General features: G+C 52.4%; 4 protein-coding genes across 4 annotated transcripts; 2 read left to right on the forward strand and 2 right to left on the reverse strand.

Annotated features, from left to right (window-relative positions):
- Positions 1-119: 119 nt before the first annotated feature.
- Positions 120-473, forward strand: HRG_09853 (uncharacterized protein; the record flags this gene model as incomplete). Its single annotated transcript, XM_044868324.1, has 1 exon — positions 120-473. One exon carries the CDS (start codon positions 120-122, stop codon positions 471-473), a length of 354 nt encoding a protein of 117 aa, XP_044716905.1.
- Positions 474-7,807: 7,334 nt separating this feature from the next.
- HRG_09854 (uncharacterized protein) lies at positions 7,808-8,357 on the reverse strand (the record flags this gene model as incomplete). The annotated part of the gene is made up of 2 exons (XM_044868325.1): positions 7,808-8,271; positions 8,324-8,357. The coding sequence occupies 2 exons, from the start codon at positions 8,355-8,357 to the stop codon at positions 7,808-7,810; spliced, it is 498 nt and encodes a 165-aa protein (XP_044716906.1).
- A 1,848-nt stretch (positions 8,358-10,205) lies between these two features.
- Positions 10,206-10,724, reverse strand: HRG_09855 (reverse transcriptase (RNA-dependent DNA polymerase) domain-containing protein; the record flags this gene model as incomplete). The annotated part of the gene is made up of 2 exons (XM_044868326.1): positions 10,206-10,564; positions 10,616-10,724. The coding sequence occupies 2 exons, from the start codon at positions 10,722-10,724 to the stop codon at positions 10,206-10,208; spliced, it is 468 nt and encodes a 155-aa protein (XP_044716907.1).
- A 4,375-nt stretch (positions 10,725-15,099) lies between these two features.
- Positions 15,100-16,697, forward strand: HRG_09856 (centromere DNA-binding protein complex CBF3 subunit; the record flags this gene model as incomplete). Its single annotated transcript, XM_044868327.1, has 8 exons — positions 15,100-15,222; positions 15,283-15,402; positions 15,495-15,511; positions 15,588-15,598; positions 15,875-16,114; positions 16,201-16,287; positions 16,360-16,499; positions 16,560-16,697. The coding sequence occupies 8 exons, from the start codon at positions 15,100-15,102 to the stop codon at positions 16,695-16,697; spliced, it is 876 nt and encodes a 291-aa protein (XP_044716908.1).
- Positions 16,698-18,237: the final 1,540 nt, after the last annotated feature.

Here is an 18,237-nt window from a genome sequence, read left to right on the forward strand (position 1 = left end):
AAACCCGTGGACAGCCGCGCACGGGCCCACTATCGTAGCACCGCGTTTTTAGTGCATCTTCCCACCAAAACTCGCGACCGCATGATACTCATGACGTATTTCTACGTCGCCAACACGCAATGTATTCCCAAATCGCTATTGCAAGGGCTGTAAAGCTTGTTCTTGAGTCTCGCGAGAGCTTCGAAACAGGCCGCCGCCAAACGCGCAAATCCGGGCAAGGGGCGGTCCAGAAGCCCGTATCAGTACGTCAGGCGGCAGCGATCTTTGGCGTGGCCAAGTCCACGGTCCAGAAAGGCATTGCACGGCGGCACGGAGACATTGGCCGCATTGGCCGGCCAAGACTGCTCTCTGACGACGAAGATGACGCTATCGCCGCCTATGTGATTTGGCTACAGCGAAGTGGCTTCCCAGCGAGTAAGGCGCATGTCGAGTCCGCCGGCGGCTTTATCGCTCCTTCAACGCCGCAACCCTGACGCCAAGCCGCCCTCTAGAGCGTGGTATTCTCAATGGCTTCAAGACCACCCAGAGCTCCGCGTCACATATATCAAGGCGGTTGAGAAGTCTAGGAAGACGTTTGAAGCTGGCGATATCTCCAATGTTAAGAGGTTCTTCGAGAAGTTTACTGATATCATCACAACACACGGTAATTAAAGCACTCGGCGACTTGTACCTTCAGCTTAAGCTTGGGGTCGAGGGACCGAGATCCGTTTCGTACCGCGTTATAAACGCTTGTAAAGACTGGATCCTGGTTTGCCGTTTGCTGCCATAATTGTTGTAGCTCTGGGTCGTGGAAAACCGTGTGTTCTTCTTCGCCTTCTCCCGCTTGAGTCGACGTTACTCCGACGTAGGTACGTAGGGCTGCTTCTGGAATAAGCTGCATATCTCGTGCTTCGTGATCCGCTTCGTTTGGTCGGTCCTGTTCGCGGCGAGAGCGCGTCTGGCACCACTGCTTCCGTCCCGGACGGTACTGGAGCTGGAAGTTAAAACGCGAGAGATATTCAGCCCAACGTGCCTGCCTTTCCGAGAGCTGTTGGCGCGTCATGAAATACTCGAGGTTCTTATGGTCGGTAAGGATAACGAAGTTATCACAGCTTCGTAGCTCGGCTGACCATTGTTCGAGACAACGAATAATAGCGAGCATTTCCTTATCATGGATTGGGTAGTTGCGCTCAGCCGGTGATAGCTTCTGCGAGTGGAGCGCTACTGGCTTGCGTTGTCCGTCGACTTCCTGCGTAAGTGTGCCCCCAAGCGCCCAGCCGCTACAGTCTGCTTCTACGAAGGTTGGCCTCTCGAAATCCCATTGAGTAAGAATAGGGGCGTTCGTAAATAGCGTCTTTAGTGTCTGGAACGCCATATCGTGCTCGTCCGTCCACTTGAACTTAGTCCCCTTTCCTGTTAGTGCTGTTAGGGGTGCAGTTATTTCCGAGGCTTGCGGTATAAATATCCGGTAGTAGTTAACGAATCCTAGAAAACTGCGCACCCCCTTCTAAGTTCTGGGTAACGGGGACTGCCCACTCGACTATTGCTCGTATCTTGTCGGGATCTGCCTGAATGCCAATTCCTGCGTGAATAATGAATCCTAGGTACTTAATCCGCTTGACTCCAAATTCGCATTTCTCCGGGTCTAGGTGTAGTCCATGCTCGGCGAGGCGTTCTAAAACTAACCGTACCTTCCGGAAATGGTCTTCTCTGCTCCCGCTCGAATAGATAAGTATATCGTCCATATAAGCAGAGGCGAACTCGTCGAGGTAGTCTCGTAGGATACCGTTAATATACCGCTGGAAGGTTGCTGGCGCGCCACTTAGCCCGAACGGGTAACCATCCATTCGAAGAGACCGTACCGGGTGCGGAACGCTGTCTTCCACTCGTCTCCTTCTGCAACCCGTACTTTATGGAACGCTTGTACCACGTCGACCTTAGTGAACCACTTCGCATCTTTTAGGTTGCGAAGTGTGTCCCTATTAGAGGAAGGGGGTAACGGTCCGACTTAGTGATTGCGTTCAACGCTCTGTAGTCACAACAGAATCGCAGCCCGCCACCTGGTTTCCTCACAAACAGGGCTGGAGCTGCTGCTTCTGAACTGCTTGCACGGATAAATCCTTTATCCACTAGGTCTCGTAGAGTCTTCTTAAGAACCAGGAGTTCCTCTCGTGACATACCGTATAGTGCTCCATACGGTAGTGGTAACTGCTGGCCATTCGGGTCCTCCTTGATTCTGATTTCGTGGTCTATGCCTGGCTTATGAGGATTCAGCTTATCAGCTTCCTTCTTCATAAATAGAGGCAGTAAATCGTGGAACCGCTGGGGTATCGTTCGGCGTAGCTCTGCTTCTGACATGGGTTTCTTTGGTGATAACGCCCTTTCGATATCCTTCATGCTGATAGCGAAAATCGCCGTGGCAGCTGCCTCTCTTCCTTCCTGCTTGCGGATCCTTTCAAAGTAACCCACAAAGGTACTGGCTAGTACGTGCTTTGCTTCTTCGAACTCCTTGGCTTTCGCAGAATATTCTCCTTCCCGAGGTGATCTACCCAGTCTTGTGTAGGTTCATGCCATAGTCGTTTCTCGTGGGGCACTGAGTACGACTTTGTGTGGCATAACCAGGGTTTTCCTAGGATTAGGGAATTCCAATCAGGGCACCACGTAGGCACAGATCGTCTGTATGTGGCCGTTGACCTCCATTGATAGCCATACGAGGCCCCTAATCGTTGCTCCTTCCATTGCCCCTGATGCTCCTGTAATAGCTCGCGGTGCTATTTCCACTATAGGAACTTCCAACTTCTCGACGACTTCTTCGTCAACCGCGGCGTAGCACTGGCATCCCTCGTCTACGAGTGAGGAGAAGAGATTGGTCCTATTGATAATGCTTCGAATTATTGTAGGACCAACTTCCATTTTCCTGAGAACTTCTCTTCTTTGCCACTGCTCCGTTCTTTGGCCTCGAGACCCGTCTTTGTTTCGAGGCTACGCATTTCCCGAGAGGATGGGGTCTCGCTAAGTCCTGACTCTTCCTCACTAGAGTCGTTACCATCATCTTCCAGCAAGGGCATGATCCTGGCGGTGCGGACTTTACATCCCTCGACCGGCTAGGGTCCTGTCCTGGCGAGTAGGGGCAAGCGGCAATGAAATGGGTGTTGTCGCCGCAGCGGAGACAACGACCCTCGTCACGGCGTTTATTCCGTTCGTCCTCGGATACCCACCTCGCCCGTTGCTTCCGTCCTGACCTAGGCTGGAAGCGAACCGTCTTGCTCGTCTCGCGAAGAAGAGAGCATAAGTGGGCATAAAAGTGGATAAAGGGACTTTTCGTAGGTAGATTCTCAGATGATCTGATAGTCGGTGATGTGCATGTGTTTTTTTTTTCTGTCCAGTTGCCCTGTATCCGTCTAGCCCTCCCCTTTTATATCCCTCTGTGCCTTCCCTATGTTCATATCCCGTGTTCAGGTATAATATACATTCTATCAGGAAGAGGGCACTCCTTGCCTCTCACTGAAGGCCGCGTAAGCCATCTACGTCAGCACATTCAGCTCGATCTCCCCGATCAATAGCTTTCCAAGCTATTAGGTCGATAGTTCAATCTCTTGAGGTCCCGAGCCAGTAAAAGATATACCGGACTCCTTGGAGGATCCCGATCGAATAGGAGATCCTCCGGACCCCTCAGTGGTCTAGGAAGAAGAAACAATAGTCTGCAGACTTCCCTTCTTACCTGGTTTCAAGCTGTATTACCTAGAGACCTAGGGACCTCAACTCGTTCGGACCTTCTTCTCGACAGCTCGTTCCACTTGACCCTGGCCGTTCGCCCGTCCTCTCTGACCCTGCCCTGAGTGCGTGTAACCGTCATTATTACGTCGCCGTCATGGTCGCGTGCGTCACGTGCGTTCTGCTCGGCGGGTAACGTTGCTGACGGTGCCGGGGTGTTGTCGTTACCGGCGACCTGGATGTTGCCGATGCCTGATGCCTGCCCTTGGTCACGTTGCCCGCGGGAGCCCTGCTTCCTCTGCAACGCCTTAAACTTCGCGGTGTGCTCGAACGCCCAAGCAATCGGGTGTAGACGTTGGATGTACTCGTTGTAGTCCTTCGGCATGATAACCGGGACTAGTTGCTCACGGAGAGCAGGAGAGATCGAGTTCCGTAGCCATGCGAGCTTGGAAGCATTATCCCAGCTCGCGCCGCCCGCTTTGGTCAATGTTTCCTCGAATTCAGGGAGGAACTTCCCAAACTCTTGGCTGTCTCGTTGAATGAGGTGCGCAGCCTGTCCTGCGCCCTCTCTGTCTGCTGCACGCTGCCGAACGTCTGGGCTAGGTGCGAGAAGAATTTCCGGGGTCTGGGTTGCCCTTCGCGCTCTCTTGCCTCCAAAACCCTCGACTCTCCTCATCATCTGATCCGGCAAGGTCTGCAGGATCTCGTACCACACGACGTTGTTATTGCCGTTTAGGCCCTCTTCGTCGGTATTGTACTTAAATACCAGACGGTCGAGGTAGAAGTGGAAGGACTCGGTTGACCGTTCCACTTCGGCCAAGTCATCGGCTTGCGCTTCTTGCCACGGTCCATTTCCTGGGCTGCTTCCGGCCTCGGTTCGACGGGTAAGATCGCCGGGGTACTGAGCACCCCCGGGCTGGGTGTCAACGGTGGCGCTGCTAGGCCTAGCCCGGTGAACATCTTCCGCAGTTCTTCGTCTCCCGCGATCCCAGATAAGATCTGCAAGAGCTCTTGCTCCTTCCCTCCATCGGCTCGTTGCGCCGCCGGTCGCGGTGCCCCTGCATAACTACTATTGTCCTCCATCTTGTTCGTCCGTCTCGTCGTCCGATCGATCGTCCGTCTCGTCGTTTAGCCTATCGCCTGTCTTGCTGTCTGTCCTGCTGACTGTCCTGCTGTCTGTCCTGCTGTCTGTCCTGCTGTCTGTCCTGCTGTCTGTCCTTCTGTCTGTCCTGTCTTTTGTTAACTGGTAGCTCAATATGTTACGGGGTCAGCACTGTTGGCACAGGTGCTGGGCGTAATTGATGTAAATTGAGCTACAAAGAGTGTAAAGGGGAGACGTGTCTACATCGCTCCCTTTAGGAGTCGTGTCCGTGGCGCTCGCACGTGACTAGTCTGGCCATGCCAGATCTACACATCGGGGCGTAGCCCCTTACAATACAGCTTTGTTCATCGCAACCGCAATGAGCTAGGTTGCAGCTGGTTCGATGGATTTGACATTGCACGGAAAAGAGCCGATAATACCTCTAGGTATAAGGCATATTTTGAGCTTGTAAGTTGGTCTACAAAATCTCAGATTCGTTACTAATTGTGGAAGATCCGAGCGAAAATCGAGAAATACGACATTGTCCCTTGCAACACGTATAATATGGATGAAAAAGGCTTTCTCTTGGGTGTGATCAATCGAACTAAGAGAGTCTTCACCCTTGATCTCAAAAGCAAGGCAAATTGCTCGGCGCATTGCAAGACGGCAATCGATCCTGGATTACGTTCGTGGCTTGCATCTGCCAGGACATGACATCACTGCCTCCTTTTCTCATCTACCAAGGCAAGCCAGGACAAGTCCAAGATTCTTGGCTTACGGACTTTGACCCAGAGCATCAATCAGCATTCTTCACAACCTCAGAGACGGGCTGGACTAACCACGAGCTTGGGAAAGAGTGGCTCGTCGGCGTTTTTGATCGGTTTACCAAGGCAAAAGCACGAAATGGACGTGATTATCGCCTTCTTATTACCGACGGACACTCCAGCCATATTAATATGGGCTTTCTGGAGTGGTGCGACCAGCATCGGATCATCGTGGCGGTGTTTCCTCCTCACTCTACCCATCGGCTCCAGCCCCTGGACGTATCCCTATTCAGCCCTCTGTCAACGGCATACACAAATCAGCTTATCCGGTGGACGGCAAAGACTCAAGGGCTCGTTGGGCTGTCCAAGCGCGAGTTCTGGACTTTGTTTTGGAATGCATTCGAGGCGTCTTTCTCACCGGAGAACGTTGAAAGTGGGTGGATGCGGACCGGGCTCCTTCCTTTCGATCCCGAAGTCGTCCTATCACAGATTGTGAAAGACAGAATCGACGATTCCGATGTAGGCAGTGGTTCGGAAGACTCACTAGCATTGCAACAGCCTACTGCTCGAGAATTACGACGGCTTGTGGACAAAGTAGTCGACAAATCCACCGCAGATTCGGAAGTCAATGCTCGGAAGCTGAAGAGCACTCTCGAAAGCCTTCAATCCGAGGTTGAGCTGCTTAGATATGAGAACAAGGGACTCCGTGAGGCAATAATTCATGAGAAGCAGCGCAGGCAGCGTGGTACAGCTCTGAAAGATTATCTCTTTGACCGTACGGATCCTTACTCTGCTCAGGTCTTCAGCCCGCAAAAAGTGGCCCAAGCTCGAGTGAAGAAAGCTGCGATGGAGGCCCAAAGAAGAGAAGGCTCTCCAAAGGAATCCCAGAAGGTTCAGCGACAGCAGAAGGCGGAAGAACAAAAGAGGTCGTGTTGGAGAGGAAGAGGCGGCGAGAGGAGAAAAGGGCGAAAATTGCAGGAAAAAGAAGCCAGAAAGCAAGAAAGAGGCTAACCGACAGCTTCGTGACGACCTCGGGCATCTTAACCGGGAAAGGCCACAACAGGGGCAGCAAAGCCGGCGGGTGCCTTTTGATGCACGAGAGGAGAGTCCAGGGATTCTAGACGAAATAATCGTCGCTCCTCCGTCACCACCAGAGCCTCCGGTAACATCGCAAGCGCCAGATCAGCCAGAGAACGACTTAGCAAAGAAGGCAAGGATTCCGCCCGGCCGAACGCCTCGTGCCCAAAGACCTTTTCTGGCTGTTGAGAGTGATCGGGAGATGGTAGTGGGGTATCGGAGCTCAGGACGGCCGCAGCGGAATAGCAAGCGACCACAATGGCTTGATGACTGCGAAACAGGATGATGCACATCTCGCAGTCGCTTTTTCATCACATTTTAAGTTGGACAAATTTTGGCCCCGTTGCTGTGGAGTTATTGTGGATTGATGTCTTAACTTTCAGTCGCGTGTAAGTCCGGCGGGTCACGGGATCCGGCAGATCATCGGAAAATCCCTTACACAGTCACGTGTGCTGCTGAGGACGGCTGAGGCCACATAACTAGCATCGTGGCCTCCTCCCCCTTTTCGATAGACAATCCTCATTGCAGAATACGACACACCGGTTAACCCAGTTTGTTACGTGCACGAGACCTACCAACACTATTCAATATTTTTTCCATCTCTCCATCATTCGAAGAAAAGTTATCGCCTTAGTATACTCGGTGGTAAATCAAGCCCATGTCGGGACGCATGGTTTGCGAAGTGTTCTGCGTCTGCAAGAACTGCTTCACAGTTTTGCCAGGGGCATAGAAATGCCGTCCGTCCTTTTGAGATGCTGTCCCCGAATATGTCTTGCCAGGTTACTCAGTCGCCATGTTTTAATCCGTTGGCTCCTTCCATGGCTGCCTTGCCATCGACAAAATGGGCACATCGGTCTTGCACCCTCCGACAAATCAACCGTAGACTCACTTGGTTTTCCAGGTGATTCCAGTTCCGGAATATTGGCCTTACCGCCATTTTCATAGGTTCCTTGCGCGCGGTAAGAGCGAAGACGCCTCGTGACCGCTTGTTTGCGGCCTCTTTTCTCTGTCCCACGACAAGGGCTTTCGCGTCGCTTGCAAAGCTGGGCCAGCGCAGATATCAAATCAACGCGTAAAGAGTGCAAAGACCCCGTGTCTGTTAACTCAGCCGCCCGTGAAAAGAGAAATGCAACCTGAGCCCGCTCTGGTAAGTCATACTCTATGTTCGGCGGTGAAATGACATCGGCAGGCCTTATACCCCGGGTTGTCGGTTAACCTCGTCCACATGGACATTAGTGTGAAAGTCTTGAATGGCTTTTTGCAGTCGAGACGCCTTCAAGACCCTGCGCAGGTTATTAATCTTCTTGCTGTAGCGGTCGTATCGCTTCTGCATTTCGGTGCCTTCGGCGAGTTCTCGGCTGCGGTAGCCCTGGCGTTTCCATTCTAGCATCGCACGGTTTCTCTCGGCACAATATTTGGCAAGTTTCTCGTTTTTATGGATTTTTGCAATTTGTTGGGCTGTCAGTTCTTTTGGAGCGCCGTCATGGCGGCGAAGGCGGGCGGCTAACTGCACAAGGTCGTGTTGCGGGGCTGTGCCGAAGCAGATTGACTGGCAATCCACGTCAATGAAGTTCGACATGTAATATTGCAAGTAAGTGCTCGAATCTCCCTTTCGATGTCCCATGATTTTGTTTCTCTCCTCTGGCGTGAGCGCTTCTGCATTACGGCGTTATTAATGCTGTCAAATGGACGAACTGGGGGCACGAACCGTTTAGTTTTGCCAGACCCTCGGCGAAGGTCATACCATTCGAGCTGCTTCTCAATTCCAATCGAACGTCCCAGTCTAATTAAATGTCGTCGTTCTTTTTTGTAGTCAAGTGGCCTCTCTAGTGAGATCTGTATGCCGTGCTCAGTGTCTTCAACGTCTCGGAAAACGGGGCGCTTCAGCCACTCTTTCTTCCAAGGAGACGAATGCGATCGGATTCAGGTGGCACCACGAAGCTATACAAGCTCTGTGGACCTGCCAAATCATTGACGAACGCACCGTCACAAAATACCAGAGCCATCATCGGGATCAGCGGGTCGTACAAGAGCAAATCATCTTCGCGGAAGGCGAATCTTTTTGGCTCTGAGCTCCCCGCTGTCCGCTTGATGTGCTCTAGATTTACGATCAGAGCAATACGCGGCCGGGTGTCTCCTTTTACCGGAGGAAACACTTGGAACTCTAAGTTCTCGTAGAGCAGCTGCCCAATCAAGGCTCCCGGTCGGGTCGCCGTAGCGCCTGCCAGGATCAAATTGGCCGATAACTGGACTCGGAGTCGCTCGTGAGTAAAAATCTCCTCGTCGCGGATCAAAGGTGGTTCAGCATGATGGCCAGGTCGTCGATGAAGATGCCGGATTTTTCTTTTTTGGATGTGTCCAAGCCGTACTTGGGTGTAAGGTAGGTCGGAATCCACTGGTGTCGTCAGCCACTGATTGTGAAACTTAACCGACTAACTTACATTTCGAATATCGAAAAGAACGCTTTCGGTCATCCACTTAGCACTTTTCTGTGCGTAGACCTGGCTCAATCGTTTCCAGTATAACGCAATGGTGGACTCTTTCTTGATTCTCGACTTTTTCACTCTCAGGTCCAAGTAAACCTTGAATAATGCCGCATCACATCGACACATTGACTCAATTGGTTCTTCATTTTGTTGCGATTGAACTTACTTCTATTCAATTCTGTCTGACAGCTCTCAACATACATATATACATAGTGGCACGTCCGTGCCACTATCCATGACTCACCACTTGTAACTGCTGCCTAAACATGTCTTGGTCCATGTCTCATATCAAGTCAACACTCCCCTAGAGCTGTCAGACTTCAACTGCAACGCTATTCATAGCGTATGGGTCCAATTCCAATCCTCCTCCTGTTCCTCTCGAAAGCCTCCTAGGCAGAGGCTTGGTCATCCCATCTGCTAGCATATTCTCCCCTGGAACCCAGTAGACTTGGATTCTCCTTCCTTGACCTCATCAACGACGTGATGAAATGCTATATCAACATGCTTGATTTTCGACGTGTTCGATACTCCTCGGGTCAGCTGTACAGCTCCCTTATTATCTCAAGCAGTAGTGGCACTGTTTGCTCCCCCTTTCCTTCCAGTTCTGCAAGTAGTCGACGTCCCCAGAGGGCAGCTTTTGTGGCCTCCCCCATCCCAACATACTCTGCTTCTGTCGTAGATCTTGCCACTGATTTCATCTTCTTGCTATACGTCATGACGGCGCCTCCGTAGACCATAAAGACGAACCCCAGGATACTCTTCCGGTCCCTTGGATCAGTAGCGTAGTCGGTGTCAGAGAACGCTTCTCCATCTTGCAGGCCTGCAGAGCCGACGTGCCCTTCGATGTTGTGGTCAATGGAGTAATAGTCGATATCGCTGCCTTCGACTCCTTGTGCGTGCTCATTATTTCCGCCATATGTGATACCGTGGTGAATAGTCCTGCCGACATAACCCAATATTCGTAGCAAAGCCTTCCAGTGGTTCCAGCATGCCTCTACCGTGAAAGATGCCATTCTGTTAACTGCGAATATAATGTCGAACCTCGTATTGCATAGCCAAATCAGCTTTCGAGCAATTCCACGTATTTCAACCATTCGTCATGGTTCAGAGGCCGTCCCGTTCCTCAGCGAGCTTCCGTATAGCTCCAGGTTCCATGGGGTTGCGTGCTTCATTGAGTCGTCGTAGAAATTCTGCCACGATTTCCTTCGCAAATTGTGATTGATCAATCATCAGCTTTCCTTTGTGCCTTTGAATCCGAATTCCGAGAATGTTCTCTGCTTCTCCGAGGTCTTTCATCTCAAATCTTCCCTTCAGCTTTTCCTTGACCCGTTCAATGGCATCCTCGTTCCCCCCTGTAATCATAAAGTCATCCACGTGCACGCCGATGATTACCTCCGACTCTGTATGTCTGAATATTGTCGGGTCCACTGTCATCGGTGAGAAACCAATCTCCTTGAGATATTCTGATATTAGCAAATACCACATCCTTGCAGCTTGCTTCAATCCGTACAAACTCTTCAGGATCTGAACGTATTTCCCGAAATATTGCTGGAGCTCAGTTGGCACTTTCATGAAGATCCTTTCCTTTAGGTCTGCTGCAAGGAACGCAGCCACAGCATCCATCTGGTATACCTTCCAGCCTTTCTTCGCCGCTAAAGCTAGAATGATCCTCATCGCATCGAGCCGGATCGTGGGTGCGAAGGTTTCCTCGTAATTGATCCCGTGTTTCTGTGTGAACCCTCTCGCGACTAGACGTGCTTTATACCGTAGTATCTTCCTTCTTTGTCTTTCTTGCGATCAAACACAAGCTTGGCATCAACTACTTCTTCTCCGTGCACGTCAACTTCGTTGATTTCCTCCGAGAATGTCTGTCGTCGAATGAGATTCTGAACTTCCTCATCTATAGCTCCTACCCATTGATCCTTCTCACTGCCTTCCATCGCCTGTCGGAAGGTAAGCTTTCGGGTCGAAGTCGTACAGGTCTGTATTAGGCTGGAGAAGCGTCCTTGCTACCATGGCTCTTTCCTTCCTGCCACTCTCCCTCGCTTCTTCAGACGTTCTGCCATGCGCTGTTCTTCTCTTTGCCGCCGTTCCAGCTCTGCTCGCTGCTTCTCTGCTCTTTTGAGTGCCACGGTCTCTCGTCGAATCTGGGATCTTGTTTTCGGCAGACTCCTTTCAGGAGAGGTTATATCCGCCTCCCCTGTATTGACAATGATTGTGTCTCCTTGGAGCCCTTCCTCCGAATCTGCAGTGTCTTGGCCGGTCGGGTTCCCGTCCGCTGCTTCTCCGGCATCCTCCCCAGCTTCTGTAGCTTCCTGGTCCATGGTCCTATCCCTGACCGAATCTTCGGCATCAGAGTCATCATCAGTGAGCTCCCGCTGATTTCATTGTCCATATACTTGCTCTCATCAGAATTCCACGAATCGAACCTCGTGGACCTTCTTATCAGCTGGGTTCCAGACTAGATAGATTTTATCTGTCTCCTCTTTGTATCCAACAAAACTCCTTGCCATGCTCTTTTCAGAAGCTTTGTTCTCTTTTCTTTGGGAATAAATACCCAGGCAGGACATCCGAACACTCTCAAGTGCCCTGATCTTGGCTTCTCTCCACGCCATAACTCCCATGGGCTTTTAGCCATTCCCTGACAACTCCTATTTCTCAGATAGGCCGCTGTTGCGTTCGAAAACTCCCAGTATGCTGCAGGAGATCCATTTCGTGACGCATGCAGACCCCTCTCTGATATGGTTCTCATGCTCCTCTCAGAGATACTATTCCCCTCCGGGTGGTAGCCCACTGTTGGTTCGATCCGAATAGCTCTCCCCGTGCAAAATACCCTCATTGCCTCGTTTAGAAACTCCTTTCCGCGATCAAAGCGCATCGCCTTGACCTTTTCGCCTTTTCCGTACTCGCGACACTCTGCCTCTGCAACAACTACCCAGGCTTTGATCTTGTCGGTAATTCTCGTTTTGTCTCTAGAAATAAACCCAAACTCGCCCGGTAGCCTGATCGGTGATTGTCAGCATGTACTTCATTCCTTGAAGTGATAGCTCAACTGGCCCCAAAGATCTATATGGACTCTCTCTAGCTTTTCTGTCACCGCAGACATTGGCTCCCTTGAGACCTTTCTTGTCATTTTGGCCTCGGTGCAGCTTGAGCAGAATGACGGGCAGAATGAGTTGTCTCGAGATCATCCATTACGGCGTTCAGTTTGCCCTCCATATGCTTTCCAGGGTGTCCCAGCCTAGCATGTAGTAGTCTTTCAGGCATCTTCAGGATTGACTTCAGCGCTACCCCGTTATCGCCATCCTTTTCTTGGATTGTATGGGCTCGGTGCCCTCTTGTCTGGCTCAAGCGCCACACCTTTTATGTCTGTGGCCAAACAGCACCTCCTCCTGATTTCTTGTCACCGTGACTGTCTTCCCCGGAGAGTCCACGACAATACATGCTCCCCTGTCTTCCAGTTCACCGACTGATAGCAGGCTGCTCGTCGCCTCCGGGATGTAGTGCACCCACGTACTATTGTCGACCTTGCTCTTCCTTTCTGTGAGACGTAAAAGATCCTCACATCTCCTTTCCCTCTTGAACGAACCTCAGGAGCCGTCTGCAATCTCAACACTTGTCTTTGTAGGGGACAACTTTGAGATAAATTGGTCTTCCTTGGGGTGATATGGAGGAAGCACAGCTGTCGAGATACCATTGTGGAGGGCTGTTTCCTTTGTGTTCGGAAGCAAGTAGGTAGATCTCTCAGATTCACTACCACTGTCTTCAAGGATCCTGACCGCGTTTGCCTTTCCTTTGCTATCCATGGCCTCTCTCGCCTTCGCTTTTTCAGAGGCTAGCCAGGTCTTCCCTGCTTTGGTTTGGTGCCAAATTGCACAATCATGCTTGAAATGCATACCGCCACAAGACCAGCACCCCTGCCTTCTTCAGATATTCCTCCTTGCTATCATCGCCACCATCCTGTGCTTTGGACCTGTTGTTCCCTTTGTTCCATGCACTGCGGCCACGACCCGCGATTGTGCGGTTTCTCCCTTGATTGTAGTATCGACGAGTTCCAACTCTTTGCTTTCCAGAGAGCTCTGCACCTTTTCCATTGTCAACGTCTCTGTCGAGGCGTTCAAGATCTCGACCGTAGTGTTAAAAGCGTCGTCCATGCTCATTTGCAGAAGCAAATCAATAGCTGTTCATGGATAACAATGTCCTTGTCTTGGCTATTAATCTGAGCTCGAAGTCGCTTTAGGTCGTCGACCTTCTCCTGCACAGTTCTATTCGTCTGCGTACTAACGTCGTATAGCATTCGGATCAGCTGTCGAAGGCGCGCTTTGTTCGATGTCGCATATCGCTTAACGAGGGATTGATAAATTGCTCGTGGATCGGTGAGATGGTTGACTGAGTTCTTGTGGATCTGGTCAATACTCTGTCGTATTTTCATTCTCGCAAGAGAGACATTTTAATGTCCGCAGCATTCTCTCCTGGCGTTGATAAATCTGACGATTCCGCTGTTGCCTTACCGGTGACGCAGCTCATAAGATCGTCACTCAACAAGTTATCTTCAAGATCCATCTTCCAGCTGTCAAAGGAGTCTCTTCCATCAAGGATGGTTCCTTTGTAGTCTTTCTTGCCCATAGTGCCGGGTCTTTGCTGTCAACCGTCGATTCTTGACGAAAAAGTGTTCTCATATGCCGAGTTCAATCGTGCAGTGGAAGCATAATAAAAGCAACCGGGTGCATAACCTGTTGCGATTGAACTTACTTCTATTCAATTCTGTCTGACAGCTCTCAACATACATATATACATAGTGGCACGTCCGTGCCACTATCCAGTGACTCACCACTTGTAACTGCTGCCTAAACATGTCTTGGTCCATGTCTCATATCAAGTCAACAGAAAGTCGCCTCGCTCCTGCTCGCTCTCTCCCTCGCGGATTCGGAAGGTGAGTCCCAGTACGAGCGCAAACATGAGAACCTCGCGGCATTCAGAAGAACCCACCCTCCGAGAGCCTTTCGTATGGTGAAAGCGTCGCCAAAGTAGCGTAAAAGAGCCCTGACGATGGTTGAAATACCCTGTATGACTGCTTGTGTCGCAGAATTGCTTCCCTCGGCTGTTCCGCTGCCCAGGAATTCGATCGCAATTCGCTCAGCTCCGGCCAGTTCGAACAGTCGCTCCAGCTCTGTCGCGAAGTGGCGTCCCTTGTCACCCATGTCGCGCATATGATAGCGTACAACAATCTTGCGTACCATTCTTTCAATCTCATTCTTATGGGTCATTCTGCTCCCAGGAGGTTGCATGAACTCGTGAAGACCATCCCACCAAACCAGAATTCATTCTCTCCGTAATATATCTCCTTGTTTTCTGCCCCTAGGGTCATTCCCAGCTCGTCGGTTCTCTTCGCAACAGCGCTGACATCAATTCAAGTAAGTCAAGTTCGGGGGTCTAACTTGATTACTTGAAATAAATTCGTCGCTCAACTTACTTAACTTGAATTAAATTGAAATATGTGGACAGGCTCTTCACTGCAGTGAGGTTATTCGAACTGGTTCAATTGGTTATATCTTGCGTAACCAGGGAAACGTGTCCCTAAACTGTGTGCAAAGACCTTCCTCCCTGTGCCCCACCTCTTACTCGCACGTGACTAGCGCGGTCGATTAGTTATACGTGCGCGATCGGTGCCTAGTGCACAGGTGGATCCAACACTGGAACCTCTTTCTAAATCGATGGTGTCACAGGTCCCGGGGCCGGCTGACCGGTCATCCGGTAATCGGATTACCGCCCCGCCCCACGCAAAACCATGTCGTTTTCGAAGGCCCGGCCCTGCGGGCTGGCGTTTTCTTAGTCGGATTACCGCCATCGGACGGCAAAATCGAAGGTCCACGCCCGCGGGGCCTGCGCGAGACCTTCGATTTCGGTCTCGCTCACGCGCGTTGCGCTCCACCTCCCTCCTCCCACCTCCTCCTCCACCTCCTCCATTGCCACCGTCGCGACGGCGACCGCCTGCACCATGTCGAACGCGATAGAGGATCCCCGGGTCAGGGCGGCCATTGAGCACTACCTGTTAGATCTGGAGAACACCCAGCCGAAGAATACGAAGCGAAATTATCGTCCCAAGCAGGAAGAATGGAAGGCAAGCCCGCATGCGCGCCCTGCAATCTTCATGTAGATCCATGCATTGACCGCCTCACAGGAGTGGTGTCAAGCCAACTGGCCTGCGATCCCGGACGTTTGGCCGGCCTCGGTACCACAGGGCCAACAGCTACCCGGAGACCTGGTCGATGAAGGAAAGCTCTTGCTCTTCATGAAGGAGGTAGTGGCATCACGTCCTCCCAAGAAAGGAAAGAGGGTCGCCGATGAAAAAACGACACCTCGAGGCTCAGGAAGCCAAGAGGGCCGTGAAAGACGCAGAGCACCATCAGGTAACAGATGTTGATCACGGGATGTGGTCGTCGGACTGAGCCAGCCCATCATACTAACACCCAGCTTCCCCAGCAGATACCATCGTTGTAGGCGGCGGAGGTAGCGAATACGAGTCAGACTCCGACTTGGAGTTGTATGAGTCCACGCTCAAACTACAGTATAATACTGTACGGGGCTACGTCTCGGCCATACAGAAGCTTTACGACGAGCAGAAGAGCCGGGAGTCAATCCTGCGGCCCGGCCACGGGAGTGGCACTGAAGGCGCTCAAACGCAGCATTCTTGCAACGACTTGGAGCCGGAAGAGGAAGGAATACATGGACAGGGAGTTGGAACTCTGAGAGATGTGTATGCGCCGGCGCAGATGCCCGACCACACCAACGTGGCATGGTCCGAGAGAGAGAGATCGCCTGCGCCCTGAGGACGCAGGTGGACTTTCTGCTCGGGAACCACATGCTGCTGCGGTCCGGCAACCGCCTGCCGATGGAGTTGGCAGACTGCTTTCCCTGGACTTACCCAACGAGGCTTCAAGGCCCAGGGTATACCACAAAGGCGCTGGTTGTCGTGATGAACTGTGGGAAGACCAACCAGCACGGCCGCATGGGTATGGATCTGCTCTGCGGCATCGAGATCCGCGATCTTGTCTCATCGGCGCCCTCGCGTTCTGGCTTTTCTGGCGCTGGCAGGTAGAAAAGGCGGAAAGGTTTCCCGTCTTCCAAAGAAGCGAAGACTGGTATGAAACGAAGGTGCTCCGCCGATCGGCGAAGGAGCCTCAAGGTAAGCGTGATGGCATTCACGGAATCCCATAACTCAGAGGTGCATCGACCCTTTCACTCACCGAATATACAGCTCCGTTGTCGGGCCAGACTGCCCGAGAATGGACGTCCAGGTTCTACAAGAAGGCCGGCATCAAGGTCTCCAAGGTCAGCCACGCGCCTAGAGTGGCGGCGACGCAAAACGCCGACATGGCCGGGGTGGATGAAGGCCAGGCATGTCATCTGCCTAGGCAAGCCGCCAACCCCTGGCCTGGGCTGACCCGAACTATACAGATCCGCCGAGCCGGTCGTTGGAATAACGGAGACCAAATGACCGGCTGCTATCTGACTTCCTGCCTTTCAATTCGCGAGGCCGTGGCCGACTTTGACCCTGAATGGTCGGGGTCTTATTTCGTGCCCGGGCCACCGTGAGGCCGCCTGTGGTGCTACTCGTGCAGGTCTGGCCTCAACTCGACAAATGGAAAGAGGCCCACAGTAGCCCTTTCTCAGATCTGGGGTGGAGCAGAACATGGCCGCCGGCGCCTTCTTGGAACTCCTGGGTGGCTTCGAGAGGTGCTCCTGCAGGACGCTGTCTTCCTTCGCGAGTCCTACCCCGACCATCCTATCTTTCAGGATCCGGTCTTCTCTTGCCCCGAGTTTGAAGCGTTCGCCAGCAAAGTTCAAGACACATGCACACGGGACCACGAAGACAGCCATACCACGGTCATTCAAAAGCGATCCCGGTGGTTGCGGAGAAGCTGCGCACAGTACTGACTCAACAGGTCGCAGCCGAGCAGTTAGCTGAGCGAAGACATCTAGACCTTTTGGGGCTTCTTACGAACTATGCACAAAGTTGGATGAGTTTGCGCAGGCCACCTACACGTCACCTTCAGCCCCGGCCAAGGTGCTGCAGGTCAACATGCGGAGATCGCGGGAGCTCATCAACAGAGGCGCCGCGCTCCACGAGAGACGGTCCTCAGGTCCGAGATAGGCCCTTCGCAAGCGGGCGGTCCGACATACGCTCCGCTCTCTCTAGCAGCAGCAGGGAATGGTGCAAGCGGGCCGGGCAAGCCCCAGGGAAGAGCGCATGGCGAGCCGCCTGGGCCGCGCGAACCTCCGAGCTTCAAGCTCCCCGTTCTGTCAAATCTGTACAGGAGCTGCTGCGTCTCTGGCGGCAGGGCTGGGGCGAAATGCCTTCTGTGGATTCTCTTGAGCGAGACTGGGGTGCTCGATGGCGGCCATCTGCAGAGAAGAATTACTTTTCCACGCGCAAGATCATCGTCGATGAGGTTCGGAGGCGGGCCCAGTCGGACGGCAACTGAAGATATCGTGGCGAGGCAAATGGACGAAGAACGTGGACCCAGCTCTTTGGATAAGTTGTTCAAGGCCATCCGAAAGGACAGGCAAGGCGAAAAGGGACACAAACGTGCGTCAGGGCAATTCAACGTCGGTGGTAGCGAAAAGTCGATGGCGCAGTGATTTTGAACACCCGTCTGATAGAATGACGAGGACCTTGGCGGCGAAAGTGCCCCAGGCCGTCAGGGGCTGCGTCGCTACAGTCAGCGGTAGTGGCCTGTAGACGGGGTATGCATCCGCTAAGCGCCGCTGTAGCTCCAGCGCGTCAAGGCTGAAAATGCTTCAAATCACCGCAACCTCGCAACCGACGGGATGTAGGACCTTAGACAGGGTGCATTCTGATCGCACAAACGCAGGCTATCCAGTCGAACTGGTTTTGTCGTCGTCGGTCCCGGCTTTCGCGCTTTATGGCGCTCCGAAGATGACATCAACCCGGCAGAGGTGATGTCAGGGCAAGCGGGTAATCGGCGGTAATCTGCGGGGTAATCCGCTGACCGCCCACAAAGCCGGACCTGTGACATCCTCTTGCAGATTACCCGTTGATCTTGGTGTGGGGCCACAGCAGCCCAACTAAGTGTCTTCGCCGCTTCGAAGACGCTTGGTTGAGCTGCTGTGG

Source organism: Hirsutella rhossiliensis (genome assembly GCF_020360975.1).
Source record: "Hirsutella rhossiliensis strain HR02 chromosome Unknown scaffold00013, whole genome shotgun sequence".
NCBI lineage: Eukaryota > Fungi > Ascomycota > Sordariomycetes > Hypocreales > Ophiocordycipitaceae > Hirsutella > Hirsutella rhossiliensis.